Source organism: Rhipicephalus microplus, chromosome 8, assembly GCF_043290135.1.
Source record: "Rhipicephalus microplus isolate Deutch F79 chromosome 8, USDA_Rmic, whole genome shotgun sequence".
NCBI lineage: Eukaryota > Metazoa > Arthropoda > Arachnida > Ixodida > Ixodidae > Rhipicephalus > Rhipicephalus microplus.
This window is the reverse complement of record NC_134707.1, coordinates 64,097,444-64,119,189: the sequence shown is the minus strand read 5'-3', so window position 1 is coordinate 64,119,189 and position 21,746 is coordinate 64,097,444. Positions and strand designations below refer to the sequence as shown.

Sequence of the window (21,746 nt, the reverse complement as noted above, 5' to 3'; positions counted from 1 at the left end):
TGTGTGTGTGTGTGTGTGTGTGTGTGTGTGTAAAATGTCAACAATCCACTGGAAGGCAACTTGCAGGTACATGTCTTGATGGATTAACATACAACATATATAACAATTACATTTGACAAAGACAGTGATGCTGTCAGCAAACATAACAATAATGCAGCAGTTACAAAATGACTGTGGGGTGAGAAAAATGAAGTTCTGTAATAAAGAAAACTTTTGCTTAGGAAAAAATTTTCTGGAAATGATGAAACGTGCATTGAAAGAGGCACTGATACCCTACACAGGCAGTGGGCAGTGGCAGTGGGCACGTCGGCTGGCATCGGAACGGCGTCATGTCAAACCCATTCCTGTTCTTTGTACAGGTATTCCTGCCTGTGGTGTCTACGGCGGCCAGCGCATCGACTACGCAGACGAAGATAAATGCCATCACGCTCCCGTATCAGCAGCTTACCCATGACCAAGAACCGCACGTGCTGAATCTTTCTACACCGCATGATGGCGCCTCGACTGCATCGACTATGGCTATAAAAGGACGGCTGCAGCAACACCCGCGCAGTGGGCACGTCGGCTGGCATCGGAACGGCGTCATGTCAAACCCATTCCTGTTCTTTGTACAGGTATTCCTGCCTGTGGTGTCTACGGCGGCCAGCGCATCGACTACGCAGACGAAGATAAATGCCATCACGCTCCCGTATCAGCAGCTTACCCATGACCAAGAACCGCACGTGCTGAATCTTTCTACACCGCATGATGGCGCCTCGACTGCATCGACTATGGCTATAAAAGGACGGCTGCAGCAACACCCGCGCAGTGGGCACGTCGGCTGGCATCGGAACGGCGTCATGTCAAACCCATTCCTGTTCTTTGTACAGGTATTCCTGCCTGTGGTGTCTACGGCGGCCAGCGCATCGACTACGCAGACGAAGATAAATGCCATCACGCTCCCGTATCAGCAGCTTACCCATGACCAAGAACCGCACGTGCTGAATCTTTCTACACCGCATGATGGCGCCTCGACTGCATCGACTATGGCTATAAAAGGACGGCTGCAGCAACACCCGCGCAGTGGGCACGTCGGCTGGCATCGGAACGGCGTCATGTCAAACCCATTCCTGTTCTTTGTACAGGTTGGTGTCGATTACTCCTCAGTTAAAACAAGCAATCGTTGTTTTATACAGCTGACGTGCCCAAGCTGTCTACATGCTTTTTTTGTGAATACATGGGATCTTGTACGGTCTTTGCTAATGTTGTGCGGAGACGTAGAGCTCAATCCCGGACCTAGTACCGCGGAACTTCTCAAACAATTACTTGATGGTCAGAAACTTATACAAGAAAGGCTAAACGCCATTGAATCCAAGCTGCAAAAAGTTGACAAAATCGAAAAAACTGTGCAGTGCCTTGAAAAAAGGCTTGTGGATTTAGAAGACCGAAGCAGACGCAACAACCTTGTGGTATTTGGTATTCCGGAAAGCGAGAATGAATCAACCGTTGTCCTAAGCGAGAAGGTCGTTACTGAGCTTTTTAAAGATACTTTGGGAGTAGAAGTACACTCAGTAGAAAGATTACACAGAATGGGGCGTCGCCAACCAAATAAACCTCGCCCTGTGATACTGAAATTGTTCGACCATCGTGAAAAAATAACCGTTCTACAAAACTGTTTTAAGCTAAAAGGAAAGCGCATGTCAGTGTCTGAAGACTTCTCCGCTGCCACTAGGCAAATAAGAAAACAGCTCTGGGTTAGCACGGCTGACCTACGCAAATCGGGAAAGAAAGTCAGACTCGTGCACGATAAAATTAGAATTGATGATGAGCTATTTGAATGGGACGACGAACAAATGACTAGAGTATCAGTTTCAAAACGCCGATCTAGGGCAAGGCAAAAAGATGCGTGACCACACAGTCACACAGAAAGTTTTACTTGCCTAAACATTAATGCTCGCAGCATCGTAAATAAAACAACCGATTTGGAAAGCATAGTCATCGCGCACAATCCAGAAATTATAGTAATCACAGAAACATGGCTTAACAGCGACATTGGTGATTACGAAATTACACCCTCAGGTTACTGCATCCTTCGAAACGATAGAGATACGCGTGGTGGCGGAGTTGCGATTATATTCAAGGACTCGCTGGAGTTGTTGAGACTGCCCGACATCATAGGAATCGAATGTGTTGTCGTGAAGGTTATCTTGAAAGAATGTGCATTGATAATTGGCGGTTTCTATAGGCCCCCTAGTTCAGACATATCTTTCTACGAAAGGCTTAATAACTTTTTATTGCCTTATAGAAATCACTCCAGTAATCTAATGCTTGTTGGAGACTTTAACGTTCCCCACGTTGCCTGGGACAATGTCTTTCCCTATGCGCTTTCAAATGAGGCTGAACATATTCTTGATCTTGTGTTGTTTCATGATTTAACACAACTTGTTCATGCACCTACTCGAGTCCAAGGTACCAAACAATCAGTCTTGGATCTATTCTTGGTCAACCACAGGGTATTACAGCGAAATCCAACTATCCGAATCTTAGAGGGTATATCGGACCACAAAATTGTATGCCTGGATATGCAATTAAGCTGTATCCACAAGGTGACAAAGCGAGAAACTTTTGTTCCTGTGTTTGCACGTGCAAGTGATGTTGACGTACTTGACGTACTAGACAGCTCTTTCGCACACTTTGTATCCCTCTACGAGTCGGATAAGCACTCGGTTAATCACCTGTGGAACTTTTTCAAAAACCTTGTGACAAAGTGCATTGACGAATTTGTACCACGTAAGCGTAAAATAATACGGAACACTAACCCCTGGATAACCAAAGAGATAGTACGCTTGGGACGAAGACTTAAAAAAGTAAAACAAAAACTGAAACGGCGCAACGAAGCGTCCACAAGCAACTTGGTTTGCGCACTGAGATTGCAGCTTAAAAACTGTATTGCTGACGCTAAAGCTCATTATCAAAACGTGCAACTAAAAAAGTTTATTTCTTCGTCCCCGGCGAAATTTTGGAGGTATCTGTCACCAAATAAAAAATCGGCACCTACTCTTGTCTTAGACGGCAATGCGGTGACTAACAGCTCAGAAACAGCGCGCATACTCAATGAATACTTCTGTTCAGTTTTCACTGATGATAATGGCACGGAACCTGAATTTCTTTTGTTTGGTGATTTGCCACCGATTGACAATATAGAAATAGATGAAGAGGGCGTATTTTCCCTTCTGCTCAAGTTAGATGATAAGAAATCTAGTGGGATCGACAACATACCTAATGCTTTTCTGGTGCGCTACGCAGAATGGTGTTCTAAGTACCTAAACCTAATCTTTCGGAAATCTCTTTCTCGAGCAGAACTTCCTCATGACTGGCGTTACGCCAAAATAACTCCCATACCAAAAAAGGCAAACCAGTACATACCTTCCGCGTACAGACCAATATCGTTGTTATGCGCATGTGTTAAAGTTCTGGAACACATAATATTCAAGCACCTTTCCGCGTTTATCGAAAGCAACAACATAATAGACAGTCGCCAGCATGGCTTCCGACGCGGCTTATCGACGGTTACGCAGCTACTCGAAATGGTACATGACCTTGCCTCTGGTCTGGACAAACAAAGCCAAATTGATATATTATTTCTAGACTTTGAGAAAGCGTTTGACCGCGTGTCACACCGTAAGCTTCTAATCAAATTCAAGGCGATTCTGAAAAATGACTCTTTATTAGCCTGGATCGAAGCATACTTGAGCTGCAGGTACCAGTGCGTCACAGTTGGTGGAACCAACTCGCCATCCGCGCCAGTTCAATCCGGCATACCTCAGGGATCCGTCCTGGGGCCTCTTTTCTTTTTGGTTTTTATAAATGACATTGTCCGCGATATACCAGTTAAGATAAGGCTTTTCGCAGATGACTGCGTGCTTTATCAAGAAGTGAATGATCCTAGCGACCAGCTTCTTTTAAACGATTCTTTATCTAAAATTCAAAACTGGTGTACGAAATGGCAAATGAACATAAACCCCAAAAAAACTGTTGCGATGACCATAACCCTCAAAAAAGATCCTTTAAAATTCCGATACAACCTAGGCAATCACTCCTTATCATTCGTTTCGCAATATACGTACCTTGGCCTTGTAATCACATCTGATTTAAGGTGGAACGATCACATAGCTTACATTGAAAAAAAGGCTTTGAGAAAACTAGGTTATTTACGAAGGACGCTAGCTAAAGCAACCCGCGAGACTAAGCTACTCGCATATAAAACGTACGTAATACCATTACTTGAATACGCGTCGCCTGTATGGGACCCCCACACACAAGCTAACATTGATAAACTTGAATCAATACAGCGAAAATCTGTACGGTTCGTGTTTAATGCCTACCGACACGACACATCTCCATCAGCTCTTTTGGAAAGCGCTAAGCTGAAAACTTTGCAATGGAGACGTTACCATGAAAGAATGAAGTTGTTCTACCTCATATATAATGACAAGCTAGCAATTCGGAAAACCAATTACATTAAACCAATTTTGCGCCGCGAAACGCGCTCCTCCCACCCTAAAAGAATTGATGAGCTTCTCTGTCATACTAACATATATCGGTACTCCTTTTTTCCCCGCGCAATCAACGAGTGGAACAAATTGCCACCAGAGGCTCTGGAAAGTGTCGATCTGAAATCATTTCTCCGTGCGTTACCTGCTCCATCTTTCTGATAGCTACACTCCCATTTCCTTTACAGTGCCTTTGTTCTTGTGCCCATTTTAGACAAAATATTTGCCTTACAATTTGCCACGCTTGTAACTAACATGCCCGGATGTACTTTTTGAATTGTTGCTGACTATTCTTGTACTTGAACTTTTTTTTTTTTTTTTTTTTTTCCACACAGCAAAACCTGCTGAGCACTACTTTCGTGCAGTTTTCAGTATAGCCTTGTATGGCACGGCAATTGTGGACTGCATTTCCAGTTTCCTTTCTATGTGAATCAACGCGTTCCTTTTTTTTTGTACCACTGTATAATCTGTTCAATATTTTTTTGTACTTCCTGCATTTGTGTTCATTGTACCGCCCACCCCTGCCCAAAGTCTGGCATTCAGACTGGCAGTATTCTCCTAAATAAAATAAATAAAACACAAATGTTGCAAACATTAACTGAAGTGTTAACAGTGTTTGGTTCTGTAAAACTGCTTTCAGTGTCAAAAGTCTTTCAAGCAGATGGTTCACGAAGCTGTCACACACTTTTAACCGTACTATTGTCTGTCATGAGGAAGTTCTTGTTTTCTGAAGAGACATCATGCTGGTGGTGTCGGCTGGGGTTCTTGCAGCGAAACTTACAAAAGCTTCTGCTTTTGTAGGGAAAGCAGCAAAGAAATGCTGTCCCATGATGAATGGCTCTACCGTTGCAGTGACGTGAACGAAGTGTTTGACAGCTGCGTGATTCAGGCTCAAGCTTTGTGTCCGCTTGTTTTTCGGTGGCTGTCCGTCTTGCAGGAGTTTTGGGCTGACCGATGCAGTAAACTTGAAGCAGACGGGATTCGGATCATTATCGCCAACTTTCCGTCACTGCGAATACTTAGAATATACGACTGCGACCACCTTCGTTTTGGTAAGCATTTAATAAGGGATGTCGAAGCATGCGAAGGGATCAGTGTAAGGCAGTTTATTTTTTAGTAATTTTTGAAAAACATTTTCGATACCTTATCAACGTGAGTGCGTAAGTGTCTTTGTGCATTAAGGCGGTTTTCAAGGTTTCAACTTTGTACACTCCTTTTACGTTTATATCATGACCTTCGATATAAACATCCGACCTGCTCACCGGCGCGCTCCCTTACGGCGGCGCATGGGCCTGAAAATTGATGTGTAGAGACCGAAAGTGCCACCAGATGCCGCCAAAACTTACCCACATAGCAGACGATGCGCGTCGTTTAGATTTAGCGCGCAACGAAGTCCCCGCACACTGGTGCACGCGTTCATGTGTGTGTGTGTGTGTGTTTCTGCTTTTAACGCGTGCGCTGACTGATTCACGGGGTTTAATATCTCGAGGCAACACGCTGGTCATAATGAGCACAGGAATCGAGTGGAATTGATGTTGATCAGCCGACTTTCCGTCAGACAGCCAACAGACGGTCGGGAACTCATTGGCGGCAAAAACAAATAATATACTAAAATTAAAGTGGGGAATGCAACCATTACATTTCTAACTTCGTTTCGCTGAGCCTCGCATCAGCTGTGGAAAAGTAATTCAGGAGTTGACGGCACATCTTGAAACAGGAGTTTCTGCTGCACACACTGCCCTGCTGGACCCACGCTTTTTCCTGTCCTCAGGACCATTTCGTTGCCGCTGCAAGAACTTCTGTTTCAAGACACACTATTCCCACGCTGTCTGGATGTGAAGGGTGTGTGAGGAGCGATAATTGTAACCGTCAGTGTCAAGCAAACTTAAAGCGACGTGAAAATGCGGCCCTTGCACATGTCAAAGTTCTAGCAACGTAGCGGCTTGCCGCTACAATGGGACTTCGCGCCAACAGTATTTTCAAAACGTCCACCATCTAAGTTTAGTCATTGCGGTTACAGTCAGTTGAAACGTTGATGCGCCTTCAATAAAATTATCACGTATCTTGCATCGGCGCAGCCACCAGGCTTTCTCATGGCTGCTGGTATACACCGCCTTGAGAATATGCTTCATATAAAAGCATTACGAGACAAACCCAACTTAATCAGTTGCTCTCCTTATCACTTTGTGTATTCCCACTATCCGCTTTGCAATATCACTTTCTTGTTTCACGAAATTTTATATCTGCCAACAAGTTTTACAGTTTGCAAAACTATTTAACCTTTACAGCAATAGCTACTATGCATGCACTGTTTCTGACCAAAGGCTGCATTTCCGAATTTCTTGGTTGACATCATGCACATAATGCATACTGAAGGCCTGTTTGGCAATTATTTCAAAGAACGAAATTTCTATGCTGTTTACACATTCACCTTGTCAATTTACCAGACGTCCCATATATATTTCACTACTATACAAGTTCATAAATTCTATGCTTGGTGCTGAAGATACAAAAGTGGATTCCTCGGAAGTTGTTGCCGGTACCTGTGCGAGCTTTCCCACTGCAAGAAGCAAAATTAAGAAGCAAGTTCACAATTTCAATCAGTTTATTTCACTCAGCATACACTGAAACGCCTGCATTTGGCAGGCACATTCCAGTTAACATTTCCAACATTAAATGTGCAGTCATTATCAGTAATGGAACATACATTTTGATTTTTGTGGCAGGAAAAAGGCTGTTTGAAAGTGGAATTTGGTGCGAAGGGGGCAGATGGCAAAATATTTTATGCAGCTTCTCGAGTCTAAAGCACAATTTAAAGGGGTTGCGACACCAAACTTTGAGGCTATATATAACAAGCCTGTCGTGGGTTTTTTCTGCATGCAAGGACACTCCACACGAAGGGTTGTACGCAACAATTGTTCGAAATATAGTTTAATTCACTGCCAAAGTGTACCCAAATGCTCATTCTCCCAATCACCCATCACTAGTGCGGCCGACACTGATCTCGTTCTTTAGGAAGGGCAACGAAAGTTCAGCTTCCTAAAAAGTCGCCCGCTGGACTTGCAGTAAGGAACGCAGCAGTATACCATCACAGGAAATGGTATTATACTGCTGCCGTCCCTTGACGATGTTGCCGACTATGTACAGCAGCTGATTACACGTAACAGCTTCACAAAGGAGCACCTATCTCGCGTAGCAAACTTCAGACTCTGTGTTGGCGGCGACTGGGAGCGTACGGAGATTGAAGTGGCCGCTAACACGATGGGGGTTAGTGGTGGCACCACGGCGTGCTGTGGCTGTTCCGAGAACCAAAAAAAAACTAAACAAGCAAAAGCAAATCTGGCGACAGGGGCAGCGACGCCATGAGCAGGTCGGAAGTTTATATTGCAGGTCTGGTTTGTGAAAACTCAAACCTCTATATAGTGAACCTGGATATAATGCAATATCTTTAATAACAAAGGAACAATAGTCTAGGAATAGCTGTAGTGTTGAAAATATACCTGTAGACAAAGTTTTCGGATATGATGAATATATTTTTTGCATTAGATACAACCGTGTTATAATGAGGTATGAGTTAATAGGACGTGACTTTAGGCCTCTGTACATTTCCTTCACCACTTGCCTTCAGCGAATGCAGCAAGTTTCCTTTGCTTAAAACTTGCAACATTAATGTAGTTGTGCTTTCAAGTGCGGTGCACTTCAGAGAGGCCGGGCTGTCGTAGGCTCTAACTCAAACTTCGATGTAACGAACCCAGATATAGCAAAATACCGGTTGTAACAAAGCAAATGAAGAGTAGTCTTGCTGTAGATATAGTTTTAGGAATGTACCTTTATAACGAATTTCTGGATATGGAATTTATGGATATTTTCATCTAATATGCAACTTTGTTGTAATGAGGTTTAGAATAGCATGCTGTTGTCGCTTGGCATAGCGTTTTGTTTGTAGAATACGGAGAGAGCTCTTGCGCCAAGTTGAGAAGTCTTGTTTTAGCGCCTCGATGATTGATCTCTTATAATCATCAGCAAAAAAGAACCAGTGTGCTTGGCATAATGCAGGTACAATTTCGTGTGAAAATAGAAAGAAGAGGAAGCGAGTGTGAAAGAGAAATAATGGGCTGGAACATATACAGAACAAAAAAGAATGAAATAGGAAATACATAGAGCTACACTGAAACTTTGATATGACTAAATATTGGTTATAACAAAGTAATTAAAACTAGTCTTGCAATAAATATAGTGTTGAGAATGTACCTTTATAAAAAATTTTCAGATTTAATAAGCTTTGTTCGTAGAAGATGCAACTTTGTTTTAAAGAGGTTCAAGTAAGAAAAAGAAAAGGATAAAGAGAATGAAAGAAGGCTGCTCATTTGGCAAAGAAGGCACGCTTGGCAACTTTCGTGAGAAGACTGCTTGATTTTCTGTTCCGGGCTCGAAATAGCCGTAACATAGGTAATCGTTTCATTGTAACGCAGCACCTGAGGCAGTACCAGCGATAATGGAAAGGAACGGCCAATTTTCCTGGTTCGTCTCCTGGTGACCACCCTTACAGCGCATGCCGGGCCCTCTGCTCTCGTACGCTGCCCCTCTTTGCAGAGTCGCTGGCGAAAGCAACGAAATGCCTCCTCATCAGTGCTGCGTCCACACCTCCACTGCCCATGTGCAACCCCCTGCCCCTTTTTTTCCTCTCCTACACTCTTCCTTCTCATGCTACCATTGGTAACGCGTTTCAGGAGACGGAGCGCGTCTGCGCAACACCGACTAAATTACGAGGCCGTATGTCACGTGTTCACAAAAGCACCTACGTCACGGGGTGGAGGCCCTCTCCATAGGAGCGGAGGCCAGTCTCTGAAGGAAGGGGTCTGCGTAGCTGGAGGCGGTGTTGGTGGGAGCGACCTTCAGTGGCCGCGCAACCCGTTCCTGTGCCGCGGGAAGCCGGGCGACCAGTTTCTAGGAAGCAATTTCAACCAGCACCTCTCGCGCAGTAACTTGTGTCCCGAACTACTTTTTGAATTGAAAAAGAAAAACGAGTTATTTATAGTTACGTAACCTGTCGAGTCATGTAAATAAACTGCAATAAATATTACAAGTGCTTCACAACCTCGCTCGTAGAAAAAGGATGGTTAAAATAATGATTTTTTAAAACTATGAAGTGCGCTACTTCTATACGTGGAGGCGTCACCCAGTGCACATGCGTTCGTGCAAGAGTGGCAAGTTCCTCGGCCGCCGGGTTGTGGTTGCTGCAGCGATAGTTGTACGTTCCGATTTTCACAGGTCGTTCCCTTTGGCCACTGTTTAGTTATGAAGGCAGCATACTGAGCGCAGATATGTACATCAGCGGGTCTACGACACTGTGACTGTTGCGTATTTGTGCACGGAGAGTTTCTTCCTCGACTATGCGTGTTTGTGTGTGAACACGGGAGTGCGTAATGCCGAACAAGTGTTGTGTACCTCGATGTCGCGGGAACCACAAGAACAGATCGAAAGTGCGGATATTCTGATTCCCGAAGGTTGAAGAGTGTCGGCAAAAATGGATTTGTGCTATACCGCGAAAAACTTCCTACCAACAGAGAACACAAGAGTGAGTAGTTCATAATTTTTTTGCATATTCCATTCATTGCATGATGAGCTGCAGTTATTAGAAAGAGGCATTGACAATTTTTGAATATATATTTGCTAGGCGCAAGCTCAGCAGTACTGCTAACGATTAAAACTTAAAGGAGATTTCTAAAGCACTAGCCACAAAACGTGTTTATTTACTTATGCGAAGGCCCATGTTTTTCTTCAGGTCTGTGAGCTTCACTTCCACCCGGAAGACATCACGCTCGAAACATCGTATACAGACGACTCGACGGGACAAACAGTCACTGCCTCCTTGCCGCATGCACGCCTTCTCCCAGGGGCAATTTCGTTGATATTCCCCGACTGCCCCGAGTATCTGACTCACAGCGCAGCGCGCGAGAAGCTCCGGAGGCAAAACGGTTGCGCCTAGAGTCAAGCGCACTGCAAAAAGCTCTTCAGCAGTCGGCTGAGACATTCCAACATGGAGTTGAAGAGGGCAGAATTCAGTCGCTCAAAGACGTGGCCGACTACGTGAGATGCAATTCGTCGGCTTTCTGGCATGCAATAGACGCAAACGAACGCCTCATCCTGTTGCACATTGTTGACGAGGATGCCCCAAGCATTAAATATTCTGTCACGATCAAGCCGGATTTGAGCGTACTCTTTTATTATTTGAAGGCCGCGACTCAGAAGCTCGGACGTAACATCTCGATTCCCGATGTAGCTTCAGGAAAGAGAGAAATTGCGAAGGTCCTTGAGGCTATTGAGAAATGGGACCGCGACCTGATTTCGACAGCAACTACCTCGAAGCGAGATACTGTAGAAACTGTGCGTGCACTGCTTGCCAAGGTGTGTGAAAAGGAAGAAGAGGATGATGTTCCCACAATCAAGTTTTTGATCAAGCAGCTCAACTTTTTGTCCGAAAAAAAGGTGCGAAGACGCTACTCGTCCGACGTCATGGTGTTCGCCTGCCTACTTTTTTACCATTTCACCTCACGCTTACAGATACATCTGCAGCTCCGGAAACATCATTCTTCCGCATCCTGTAACCATCCGATCAGTATGCTCATCATACAAAACGAATCCCTAGCTTGAGCACCAGCCATCAAGCTTTCTGAGATACATGGCAAAGACGATATTGGACCTGGACGATCACCAGCGCATTGTTACGCTAATGGTGGACGAAATCCACATGAAGCCTTTTTTTGAGTACAAAGGCAGAAACATCACTAGCATTGCGCGCAACTCGCTAGAGGCGGCCAACATCGCTTTTGTTTTTATGGTTCAGAGCCTCACTTCGAAATTCAAAGAGGTAGCCCATATAGTGCCCGTCCGCTCTGGAAACGGAAAGTTTCTGCACGAGGTGCTGAAAGAAGTAATTTTTGGCTTGGAGAAGATTGGCTACAAAGTTGTTTGCGTTGTAACCGACAACAACAAAATCAACAGGAAAGCTATGGAGCATTCTCCAACTTGCTTCTCCAACTTGCTCGTCTTTGGAGACTCGCTTTGTCTATGAGCTTCCTTGTGATCCTGCAAGGCCATTGTTTTTTGTGATAGACCCCGTTCATATTTTCAAGTGCATCCGCAACAACTAGCTGAAGCAAAAGAATCACATGCGGTGCTTTTTTTTCCCAAGATGGATTCAGAACACACAACCGAACGGCGCATGTTGACGGCATCATTTCAAACCATCAGAGATGTGTACGATGCTGAGGTTGGCTAGCTACTGAGGCATGCTCACACGCTGACTAGGAAAAGGCTCTTTTCGACGGACATTGAAAAACAAAGTGAAAAACTTGCCCTGCAGATATTTCACAACTCCCTCCCTCCCTCCCGCCCTGAAAGCCCTTGAATCGAAGCAAAACCTTCAGTTTGTTGAGGGGACCGCGGCTTTCATTGATATTGTGCTGACGTGGTGGAAGATTGTGAATGTCCAGACATCATGCAAGGGGAAAAGGCTGAGGGATGAACTCCAACACCCGATGTCTTCTCTAGATGATCCGCAAGTGGACTTTCCATACAACTTTTGGACTGGCTGGACGAGTGTAAGAATCGCACTGCGGAGAACAACAGCGGCAAGTTGACCAAGGAGACTCACGCTGCTCTCCACCAAACAACTCATGGACTTGTGGAAATTGCTAGATACTGCCTCACCGAGCTCAACATGTTCTACGTCCTGTTTGGCAAGATCCAAACCGACGGCCTGGAAGACTGCTTTGGAAACTACAGGCAACTCGCAGGGTCGCAGTATCACGTGTCCATTCGACAAATCTACGAGGGCGGAAACAAGATGCGTTTGCAAAGCACGCTGCCGACTGTCAGTAAACCTTCACATCACGAGAGTCACAGAGACAAACAGTGGGAAGACCTGGACCGAGAGGAGGGTGCAGCACGCGCTAACTACAATGTGGTTGTCACACAAGACACCTTGTCTAAGATTACGGATGTCATTCCGGTATTGGTGTACATGGCAGGATACTGCATTTACTCCACTTTGAGAAGGCTGAAATGCGAGTAGAGCAGGGACGTCTTAACCATTGACAAGGAAGTCACTGTCTCTGTGGAAGATCCCAAGTACGAGCTTGTGAAGGAGCTTGACCGAGGAGGACTCGTACAACCCTCAATATTTGCTGTCAACGCCATTGCACACAGCTGCGCAGTCGTTGAGGAATTGTCAAGAAGAGATGACTTCTTGATCATTCCCAATCAGCGTCAAGTGGCGACAGATCTCACCGTGGATCTGCTGACTGAAGATGAGTCATCTGATTTCGATGGCTGTGATGCTGGACACATGGAGATTGTCCTTAAGTACATTTTGTGGTGCAGTTCAAACATTTTGCTGAAAAACGTCTGCTCCAGAATGAATGATGACATTCGTGACGCCAGAGAAAAATAAAAAAAAGGAAGCTTCAAACACTGAGTAACAAGTAGAGTAGATGTGGTTTTCACCCCAAAATAAGTCATAATCGAAATCGAGATGTTGAAATCATTCGTGTGATTCTCTAGTGCGCCGCGGCGGTAGAGCTAGAACATCAAAACTTTCACAAGCCAGATGCAGTACTTGGTTACTCCGTGTAGCAATGCTAGGATGCTTGGTAAGTTTTTTTTTCCCACATCTTTTATTCGGCCCAATCTAGCCGCAGCAGCTGCGACAGCGGGAGCGTTGGTTCTCCCAAAACGTGAACGAAACACTGGCTTTCCGCCGCATTCGCTGCGTGACTGGGCCCCCACACTCTGACGTCACTGCGGCAGCCCTGCCGCCTTGAAATTTAGTCGGTGTAGGTCTGCGTCAGGGATAGTCGGCGCCCTCTCACTTCAGCACGAGGTGTTGGGGGAAGGGGGGCACGCCTCCCGCTCAGCTTCGTATTGGGTTTTAGTCATCTTGAGTGGGAGATAGTGTAATCTGTTTAAAACTCTCTGGCAGGACCTAATTACATGTTAATGTTAACCAGTAGCTTTTTCAGGCAGCTTGAAGTTGTGTATCTTACTAAGTTATGTAAACAATGCAATGTCGTTAGGCAAAGCCTTAAAGGCCAACTCCACATTTAAATGCACCTTTGAAAATCTCCTTACATTCGTCCAACATATCTGAGCAACCTGAGCTGAACTGAGAAGCTTTTCGCGAAGGGTGCTTCAACATATAAGCTTTGAGTAATCCATGTTCGCATACCTAAAAATTGTACTTTTCCAGTTGGAACAATAAAAGGCATGCTTGAATTTAACATGCCTGTTTTGTGTTTGTTATGTGCCTGTTTAACAGATGCTTGGCTTGTGCTTTTTAAACGTATTTAAAACTAAGTGTATTCATGATTTTACAGGTATTATGATGGCACTTCCAGAAGCTAACGTTTCTTGGAGACCGGCTATAATGGAACTTACAGGTGAAGTATGTGCAGTGGAGTTTTGTGAGAGGCCATTGTCCAGATTTTGTGTGCTCTCACTCAGTGTCAATGACGTTCATGCGTCCTCTATAATTATGACACTAACAGATAACAGTACAAGGAAAAGTATAGGCAATGTTATTAGAAATGATTGTGTAAATGTGAAGAAAGAAAAGTCGACGAAAAGATACCTTGCCACTGGCAGGATCCAAACCTGCGACCTTCGAATAATGTGTCCGATGCAGAGACTGCTATTAAGTTTCACTTTACTTCATTTATAGTGGCGATCTAATTCTAGCAGACTTACACCCCACCGCGGTAGTCTAGTGTAAGGTACTCGGCTGCTAACCCGCAGGTGGCGGGATCGAATCCCGGCTGCGGAAGTTGCATTTTTGCCCCACCGTGGTGGTCTTGTGGCTAAGGTACTCGGCTTCTGACCCGCAGGTCGCGGAATCGAATCCTGGATGTGGTGGCTGCATATCTGATGGAGGCGGAAATGCTGTAGGCCTGTGTGCTCAGAATTAGGTGTACGTTAAAGAACCCCAAGTGTTCAAAATTTTCGGAGCCCTCCGCTATGATGTCTCGTAATCATATAATGATTTTAGGACGTTAATCCCCACATATCAATCCTCACAGACTTGATGCCTTGAGGTCGTATGCAACAAGTTATTGATTAGCTGCCATTTTGTAATAAGATCGCGTACTACGTGACACCGAACATGCAAAAAAAGTTACACACCTGCAGTAATGGCACAAAATGACGCTGACAGACACTCCGTTTAAACCCACATGTATATTCTATAAAGTGGCTGAGGGGATGACCATTAGTGTAGCTGAGTGGTAGAGCATCAGACGCATTATTCAACGGTTGCAAGTTTGAATGCTGCCGGTGGCAAGATCTATTTTTTATCGTTTTTTTTCTTCACTTTTAGACAACAACTTGTCATAGTATCCCCTATACTTTCCCGGTGTTATTGTTGGTTAGTTTTCATTATTAGTGTGTTTAATGGAGAAAATGAGCCCATTTACTCTTTCTATACTTCTCCTATGTACGTTATTGCAGATCCTGAGGGTACAACATCAAGGGGGCCAAGTTAGGCAAAAACTGCCAATGACAGAGATATGGCAGCCTTTGGAGTTCATATTTCTGACATCAAAAGTCATTTTTGTTACAACATTCCCAGATTGGCAGTGCTCATGAGCCTGTGGGAAAGCTTCTTTCACCAAAGTGCCGCGGGAGCGCTCTCTGGAAAACAAACAGAAGACAGCTGCCTCACCGTGCTTATACCAACAAGTTTTCTTATGCCTCATTATTTTCACCATTGCCTTTCTCATGGCCTCATTGGTCAATGTGCTGCAGTTTACCATGTGTTTTCCAAAAGCTTTCATCTCTGTTGCTTTTTATAATGTGACATAAAACAGTCAGTTTGATGTCACGAAAGTTTCTCTAGAAGTTGTGGCATTTATGTAATTCATTTTTACATGCTTGGATGCTTAATTCAGCACTTTTTGTATAAGTTATTGCTCTCAGAATAAAGTTTTTATTAATTACTATTGTATTGTCTTGATAGATCTTTTATGCTTCATAGATTGCATTACAAACACTAAAGGTGTGCCGTATGTATTGTTTTATTACAAGAGGAACTTTAGGGACACGCCGTAACCATCGGCGTGATGATTGATATAAAGTGCGAGACGATAACATCGCTCCATGCATCCTATATCCTGTGCGCTGGTGAAGGTTGTGAGAGCTGCTAACGATCGCTCATCAAGTGGAAAGAGAACATGCCGGCTGCCCTTGTTTCCCCAATTCACTCCATGCGCCTGCATTCCTTGGACATACTTCTGCGAATTGGTATTTTCTCGTTAAAGAACACCAGATGATCAAAATTTCTGGAGCCCTCCATTATGGTGCCTCTCATTTCATATCTTAGTTTTCTGACTTGAAACCCCGGATATAATTATTAGAATTGCTATTTCCTAACGCCACAACTTTTGAAAGAAAGGGCCACTGGGTGTAATGCGCGCTTCTGTTGCGTTAACGCATGTCAATTTCTCGTTGTAGTCTCCAGCGGCTGTGAAGCAACTGTCCAAGGTCAGTCAGGCCTGCGAAAGGATGCTAAGAATCTTTGGGTCCGAACAGGCCACCACTGGAATCTGAACTTTGCTATGTTGAACGTTAGAACTCTATCTAGCGAGGCTGGATAAACTGTGCTCTTCAAAAAAATTAGAGGGTGTTAAATGGGGTCTGATAGGGCACACCGAATTTAGGACACGTGAGGGCTGAAGAATAGACGCGTCCTATGCTACCGTGGATTAGTAGTTAAAAGGCAACGAAGGATGAGGTTTCTTATGCACAAGACTATCACTGGCAACATGGAGGAATACTATAGCATTAGTGAGAGGGTGGCCAGTGTTATAATTAAGTTTAATAAAAGGTACAAGATATAGGTGGCACAGGACTACGTGCCTACTTGAACCATGATGATCATTTGGTTGATTGCTTCTTTGAAGACGTAGAGTCTGCCATTATTAAAGATGCAATATACTATTCTGATGGGCAACTTTAATACCAAAGTAGGCAAGAAATGGGCTGGAGATCATGCAGTGGGGGAATATGGTACCACCTCTAGAAATACCAGAGAGGAGTCATTAGTAGAGTTCGCAGACCGTATTAACTCGCAGATCTTCAATACCTTCTTGAGAAAACGGGCTAACCATAAGTGGATGTGACGAAGTCTTGATTGCAAAACTAAATGCGAAATCGATTTCATTCTGTGTGCACACCCAGGCATTGTGCAGGATATAGTAGTAGTTGGCAAGATTCAATGTAAAGACCATAGGATGGTAAGAGCTCGTATTCACCTACATTTTAAAAAAGCCAAGGAATAAACTAATATGCAAAAAGCCAAATAATGAGCTAGCCATGAGAGGGAAAGGACAGGAATTCAAAGCTTCGCTTCAGAATAGATTCAAGGCTTTAAGTGGGGTAACCTACATTAGTGTTGACACAATGAACAATAATCTTGCTAGTATCTTCAAAGTGTGTAATGGAAGTCTGAGTTACAGTCACTAGAAACGGCACTGGCAAAGGGCAGTATTGACTGTTCAGTCGAACATGTGTGCACAGTATATTTTTTATTGGCTTGTGTAATGTATGGCCTGTGTGCTGAACTGTTGTAAAAGCAGAAGCCTTTGTCAGGCCACATGGCCTTTAGCTTCTGCTTTCTTTCTGTCATAAACAGAAGAAACAGTCAATTCATTCTCAGGTGACGAAAGATGGCATTAAAAGAAAACAAGCCATGAATGCTTCAGATGCAATGGACAATAAAGAGCTAGGGGAGTTTTTGAAGTTAATCAATAGGCGCAAGGTAGCTGACAATAAAAAGTATAAGATGAGATAATTGAGCAGGCTGTAAAAAGCGGCAGAAGCCTAAAAACTATGAAGGCAAACTTGTGCATAGGCAAAATTAGAAAGTGTGCATTAAGTAACAAGGTAGGCAATGTCATAACCAATATGGATATGGTAGTTGAGGTGGTGGAGGAGGTCTGCAGAAAGCTGTAGAGAAGCCGAGTGAAGCAGAATGATATAACAAGCAATAATAGCCCAGAGGAGTTTGACATCTTACCAGTAACTACAGGGATAGTAAGAAAAGCTGTAGAAGGAATGCAAAGTTGCTGTTGAGGATAAAGTAACAACAGACCTGCTGGAAGATGGTGGAAATATTGTGTTGGAAAAGCTGGCCACCTTATGTATAAATTGTTTCTTGACTGAAGGAGTAGCAGAATCTTGAAAGAACACCAACATGAATTTCATCCATAATAAAAGAGACGTCATGGACTTGAAAAAGTACAGGCCGATCAGCTTACTGTTCCTTCTCTGCAAACTACTCACAAAATTAATAGCTAATACATTTAAAGTGACATTAGACTTCAATCAACTAAAGAACCAAGCAGGATTTCGTACAGGCTACTCCACAATACGTCGTATTCATACTATCGATCAGGCAATAGGGGAATTCGCGGAATAAGACCAAACCCTATACATAGCATTCATTGATTATGAGAAAGCGTTTGCCTCAGTTGAGACGGAAGAAATGCAGGCACTACGGAATCAGGGTATCAACAAGCCCTAAATAACTGAAAAAATCTAACATGGATCTTGAGCCACCACAGTCTTCCATAAAAAAAGCGACACAATCCCAAGAAAGAAGGGTGTAAGGCAAGAAGACACAATCTCTCTAATGCTATTCACTATGTGTTTGTAGGAGGTTTTCAGAGCCCTAAATTGGAAATAGTTAGGAATAAGAGTTAATGGAGAGTATGTTGCTAACCTACGATTTGCTGATGACATTGCCTTGATGAGTAACCCAGGCAATGAATTACAGCTCATGATTACTGAACTAGACATGGAAAGCAGAAAAGCAGGTCTGAAAATTAATATGCACTTTGTGATAGGTGGAGAAATGCAGGAAATTGTAAAAGAATATGTCTACTTAGGACAGCCAGTAACCACGGAGCCAAACCATGAGAGTGAAGTAACTAGGAGAATAAGGATGGGGTGGATGACATTCCGCACGCATTCTCAAATCATAAATGGTAATCTGCCACTAACCCTCAAGAGGGAGGTATATGGCAGCTGCATCTTGCCAGTACTTACCCATGGAGCAGAAACCTGGAGGCTTACAAAGACGGTTAAACCTTAATTGAGGATTACGCAGAAAGCGATGAAAGGGAAATTGAAAGAGTGTAACCTAAAGAGACAAAAAGAGAGCAGAGTGGGTCAGGGAGCAAACCGGGGTCAAGGACATCAGAGTTGAAATGAAGAAGAAGAAATGGACATGGGGCGGGCTCGTAGGCAGGACAACTGCTGCTCATCAAGGGCAACTGACTGGATTCCCAGAAAAAGCGGACTGTCGAAGGGCAGACAGAAAGTTAGGTGGGCCGATGAGATTAAAAAGTTCGCAGGTATAGCATGGCAGCACAAAACACAAGACTGGGTTGGTTGGCAGATCATGGGGGAGGCGTCTGTCCTGCAGTCGGCGTAGTGAGGCTGACGACAATGACACCTATAAAAAATGCAAAAACGAGCATTTTGCATGTGCGCAGTGACTGGCATTTTGAAAAATATTTGCATGTCATGGATGTAAACGTGGGGTTTACACTTTTCTTCGGTTTCCGTCGCGGCATATGCACTTTCAAACGAGAAAGCCGGCAGAATGGTTTTGAGTTGCCATGCGCGAAGTCACGAATAAGGTTCTCTCTCACTGCACCAAATTCTGAGAAGAGATGGATTAAAAAAGGCACAAAGAGAAAGAAAAAACACTTCTTTTGCCATACATAATGCTAAAATTAACAAATCCTCATGAAGAATAAAGCTAAGTCCTCGCTGGTATTCCTCATAACCCACTGAAAATAAATGCAATTTTAAAGCCGATAACTCGTATGCCTAAACTCTTGCACAGTTACCTTGCTGTCTCTGATGCCTACAACCCATTTGCATACTCACATTGCTCTTATTAGGTTTGATAAATGTTCTTGGAATGTGCATTGTGACATCATAAAGATTCAACCATAAAGGTCCGAAGTGTGCGTGAAACAAGAATTTTTGATGTTTACACGAGTGTGTATGTTCTTTGGATGGGTGCCTGGCTGATCCGCACCGGAGGCTTATGGTGAACCACTGTAGCCCGTTGCCAGGGTTTGCATCACCTTATACAGGATAAAGTTTACATGAATGGACACTGGTCCACCTGCATACAAAAAATGCTAAAATCACTGTTTGCGCAATACGAGCACAACTATACCGGAAAGGTCGGGAGAGTAGTAAGCTCTTGTAATCTGACTGTCCAGAGGGGTTGGCATGCGGAACGCATTCCTTGTGAGAGAACCAGACAACAAAGCTGCATTGGCAGGATGTGCTTCGGACCCTCTGCATAGGGGATGCCGCAGCTAGGATTCTGTTCTCGCAGGCTTGTCAGAGAAGTTTCCGATTCATTCATGCCTCGGAGGTGCCTCGACGGTGCGGGTGGTTGTGCACTCACCTCTGATCACGCCCCTCTTTACCTCAACGCGATACGTGGCGGGCAACCTGTGAGTGGCCATGGAGCTCAAACGGCTAACAGAGAGGGTACAACGGGGAGTCCGCTTCACCCCCGTGGAGTTCCCGCTGGTATGGCGTCGCTGTGTTGATGGTGGCAAAAGGCTGCATGTCTTCTCCGGCTTCCCTACACGAGGCCAGGCTGGTGGTTCTTATGGCTTGGATATCTTAATTGAAAAGAACCCCTGCTGAGTGGCGATGGCACCAAGTCATTGGGGCCGCCACTACCACTATATCAATTCAAAAATATTAAAGAACACTGTTTATGTGTCTGGCATTGTCCAGTTTCACATTTTTCGGTAGTCGCTCGCTACAGGAATGTTGCCTTCTGACTGGAAGATAGCGAAAGTAGTGCCAGTTTATAAAAGTGGTAGTAAAAGTTCGCCAGCAAATTATCGCCCCATGTCCTTGACGTGCATATGTTGCAAGATGCTTGAGCATATCATAGCTTCTAACATTTATGCGCATCTAGTATCTAACAATTTCATTTTCTCAAACCAGCACAGGTTCTGAAAGGGTCATTCTTGTGAGACTCAACTCTTTGAGTTCACCACCGACCTACATTCTAACATGAAGAGTAATCTACAGACAGATTGTTTATTTCTTGATTTTGCAAAGGCATTCGATCGTGTTGCTCATTGTCGCTTGATATTAAAACTGTCATCACTAAAACTTGATTCACTCATGCTAACATGGCTCAGAAACTTCCTAACTAACCGCCAACAATTCACTATCGCCAACAATCACTCTTCATCACTCTGTTAGGTTTTTTCTGGTGTACCACAGGGCAGTGTTCTTGATCCCTTACTTTTCCTCATCTACATTAACGACCTGCCTGACAACTTATCCTCATGTATGCGTATATTTGCCGATGACAGCATTATCTATCGTCCCATCCGCAACAATAGCGATCATCTAACTCTTCAAAAAGACCTCGAGCATATCATTCAGTGGTGCAAAACATGGCAGATGACACTTAATGTTTCCAAATGCAAACTAATCACCTTTAGTCGCAAACGTGATAACTTTAATAGCCAATACATAATTGATAATACCATTGTAGAACGCACTGATCATTACAAATACCTAGGCATAAACTTAACTTCTACACTTTCGTGGTCCACACATATCACTTCTATCTGTGCCAACACATCCAGATCATTAGGTTTTCTGTGCCGAAATCTATACAGTGCTCCCTCCGATGTGCGCAAACTGGCTTATCTTGCTCTAATCCGTCCTCAACTGGAGTTCGCATCCTCCATTTGGTCACCATAACAACAATACCTCATAGATAAGTTAGAATGTATACAGAACAGAGCTAGTCGATTCATAGCGCGTAATCACAGCTACCCGTCCAGCGAAACACAGATTAAACGTAGCCTTGCACTCGAGCCACTGAAAATTCGCCGCGACATCTCACTTTTAGCACTATTTCATAAACTCATCCACACCAGCATAATGCAATCTGTTCACCTTAATCTAGCACATCGAACTTCGAGCATAACATCTTTAGCTTATCACTCATGTATGGCAATACTAACGCTTTCAACCAGTCGGCTCTTCCACGAGCTATTCGTTTGTGGAATGATTTGCCAGATAATCTTGCGTCAGAACAAGACCACACAAAGTTCTATCATACTCTTAAAAAATACTTATGCACCAAAAACTGCTCTA

General features: G+C 44.0%; 1 protein-coding gene across 3 annotated transcripts; it reads left to right on the top strand.

The window, feature by feature from the left end:
• The first annotated feature begins 300 nt into the window (after positions 1–300).
• LOC142769098 (uncharacterized) lies at positions 301–15,266 on the top strand. 3 transcript variants are annotated; one of them, XM_075872027.1, is made up of 5 exons: positions 301–1,124; positions 4,868–5,584; positions 9,005–9,053; positions 13,910–13,972; positions 15,036–15,266. In XM_075872027.1, the coding sequence occupies exons 1-2, from the start codon at positions 330–332 to the stop codon at positions 4,907–4,909; spliced, it is 837 nt and encodes a 278-aa protein (XP_075728142.1). In that variant the 5' UTR covers positions 301–329; the 3' UTR covers positions 4,910–5,584; positions 9,005–9,053; positions 13,910–13,972; positions 15,036–15,266. The 3 variants fall into 3 exon arrangements, with proteins under 3 accessions (XP_075728142.1, XP_075728141.1, XP_075728143.1); XM_075872026.1 differs by having other exon boundaries at positions 9,005–9,104; XM_075872028.1 differs by lacking the exon at positions 9,005–9,053.
• Positions 15,267–21,746: the final 6,480 nt, after the last annotated feature.

What these genes read in the sequence shown, in the direction of transcription:
- LOC142769098 (XM_075872028.1), top strand. Translation starts at nt 330, where the DNA reads ATGTCAAACCCATTCCTGTTCTTTGTACAGGTATTCCTGCCTGTGGTG. An exon ending in CATTCCTGTTCTTTGTACAG is followed by an intron (nt 1,125 to 4,867) that starts GTTGGTGTCGAT and finishes TTTTCCACACAG; the next exon opens with CAAAACCTGCTGAGCACTAC.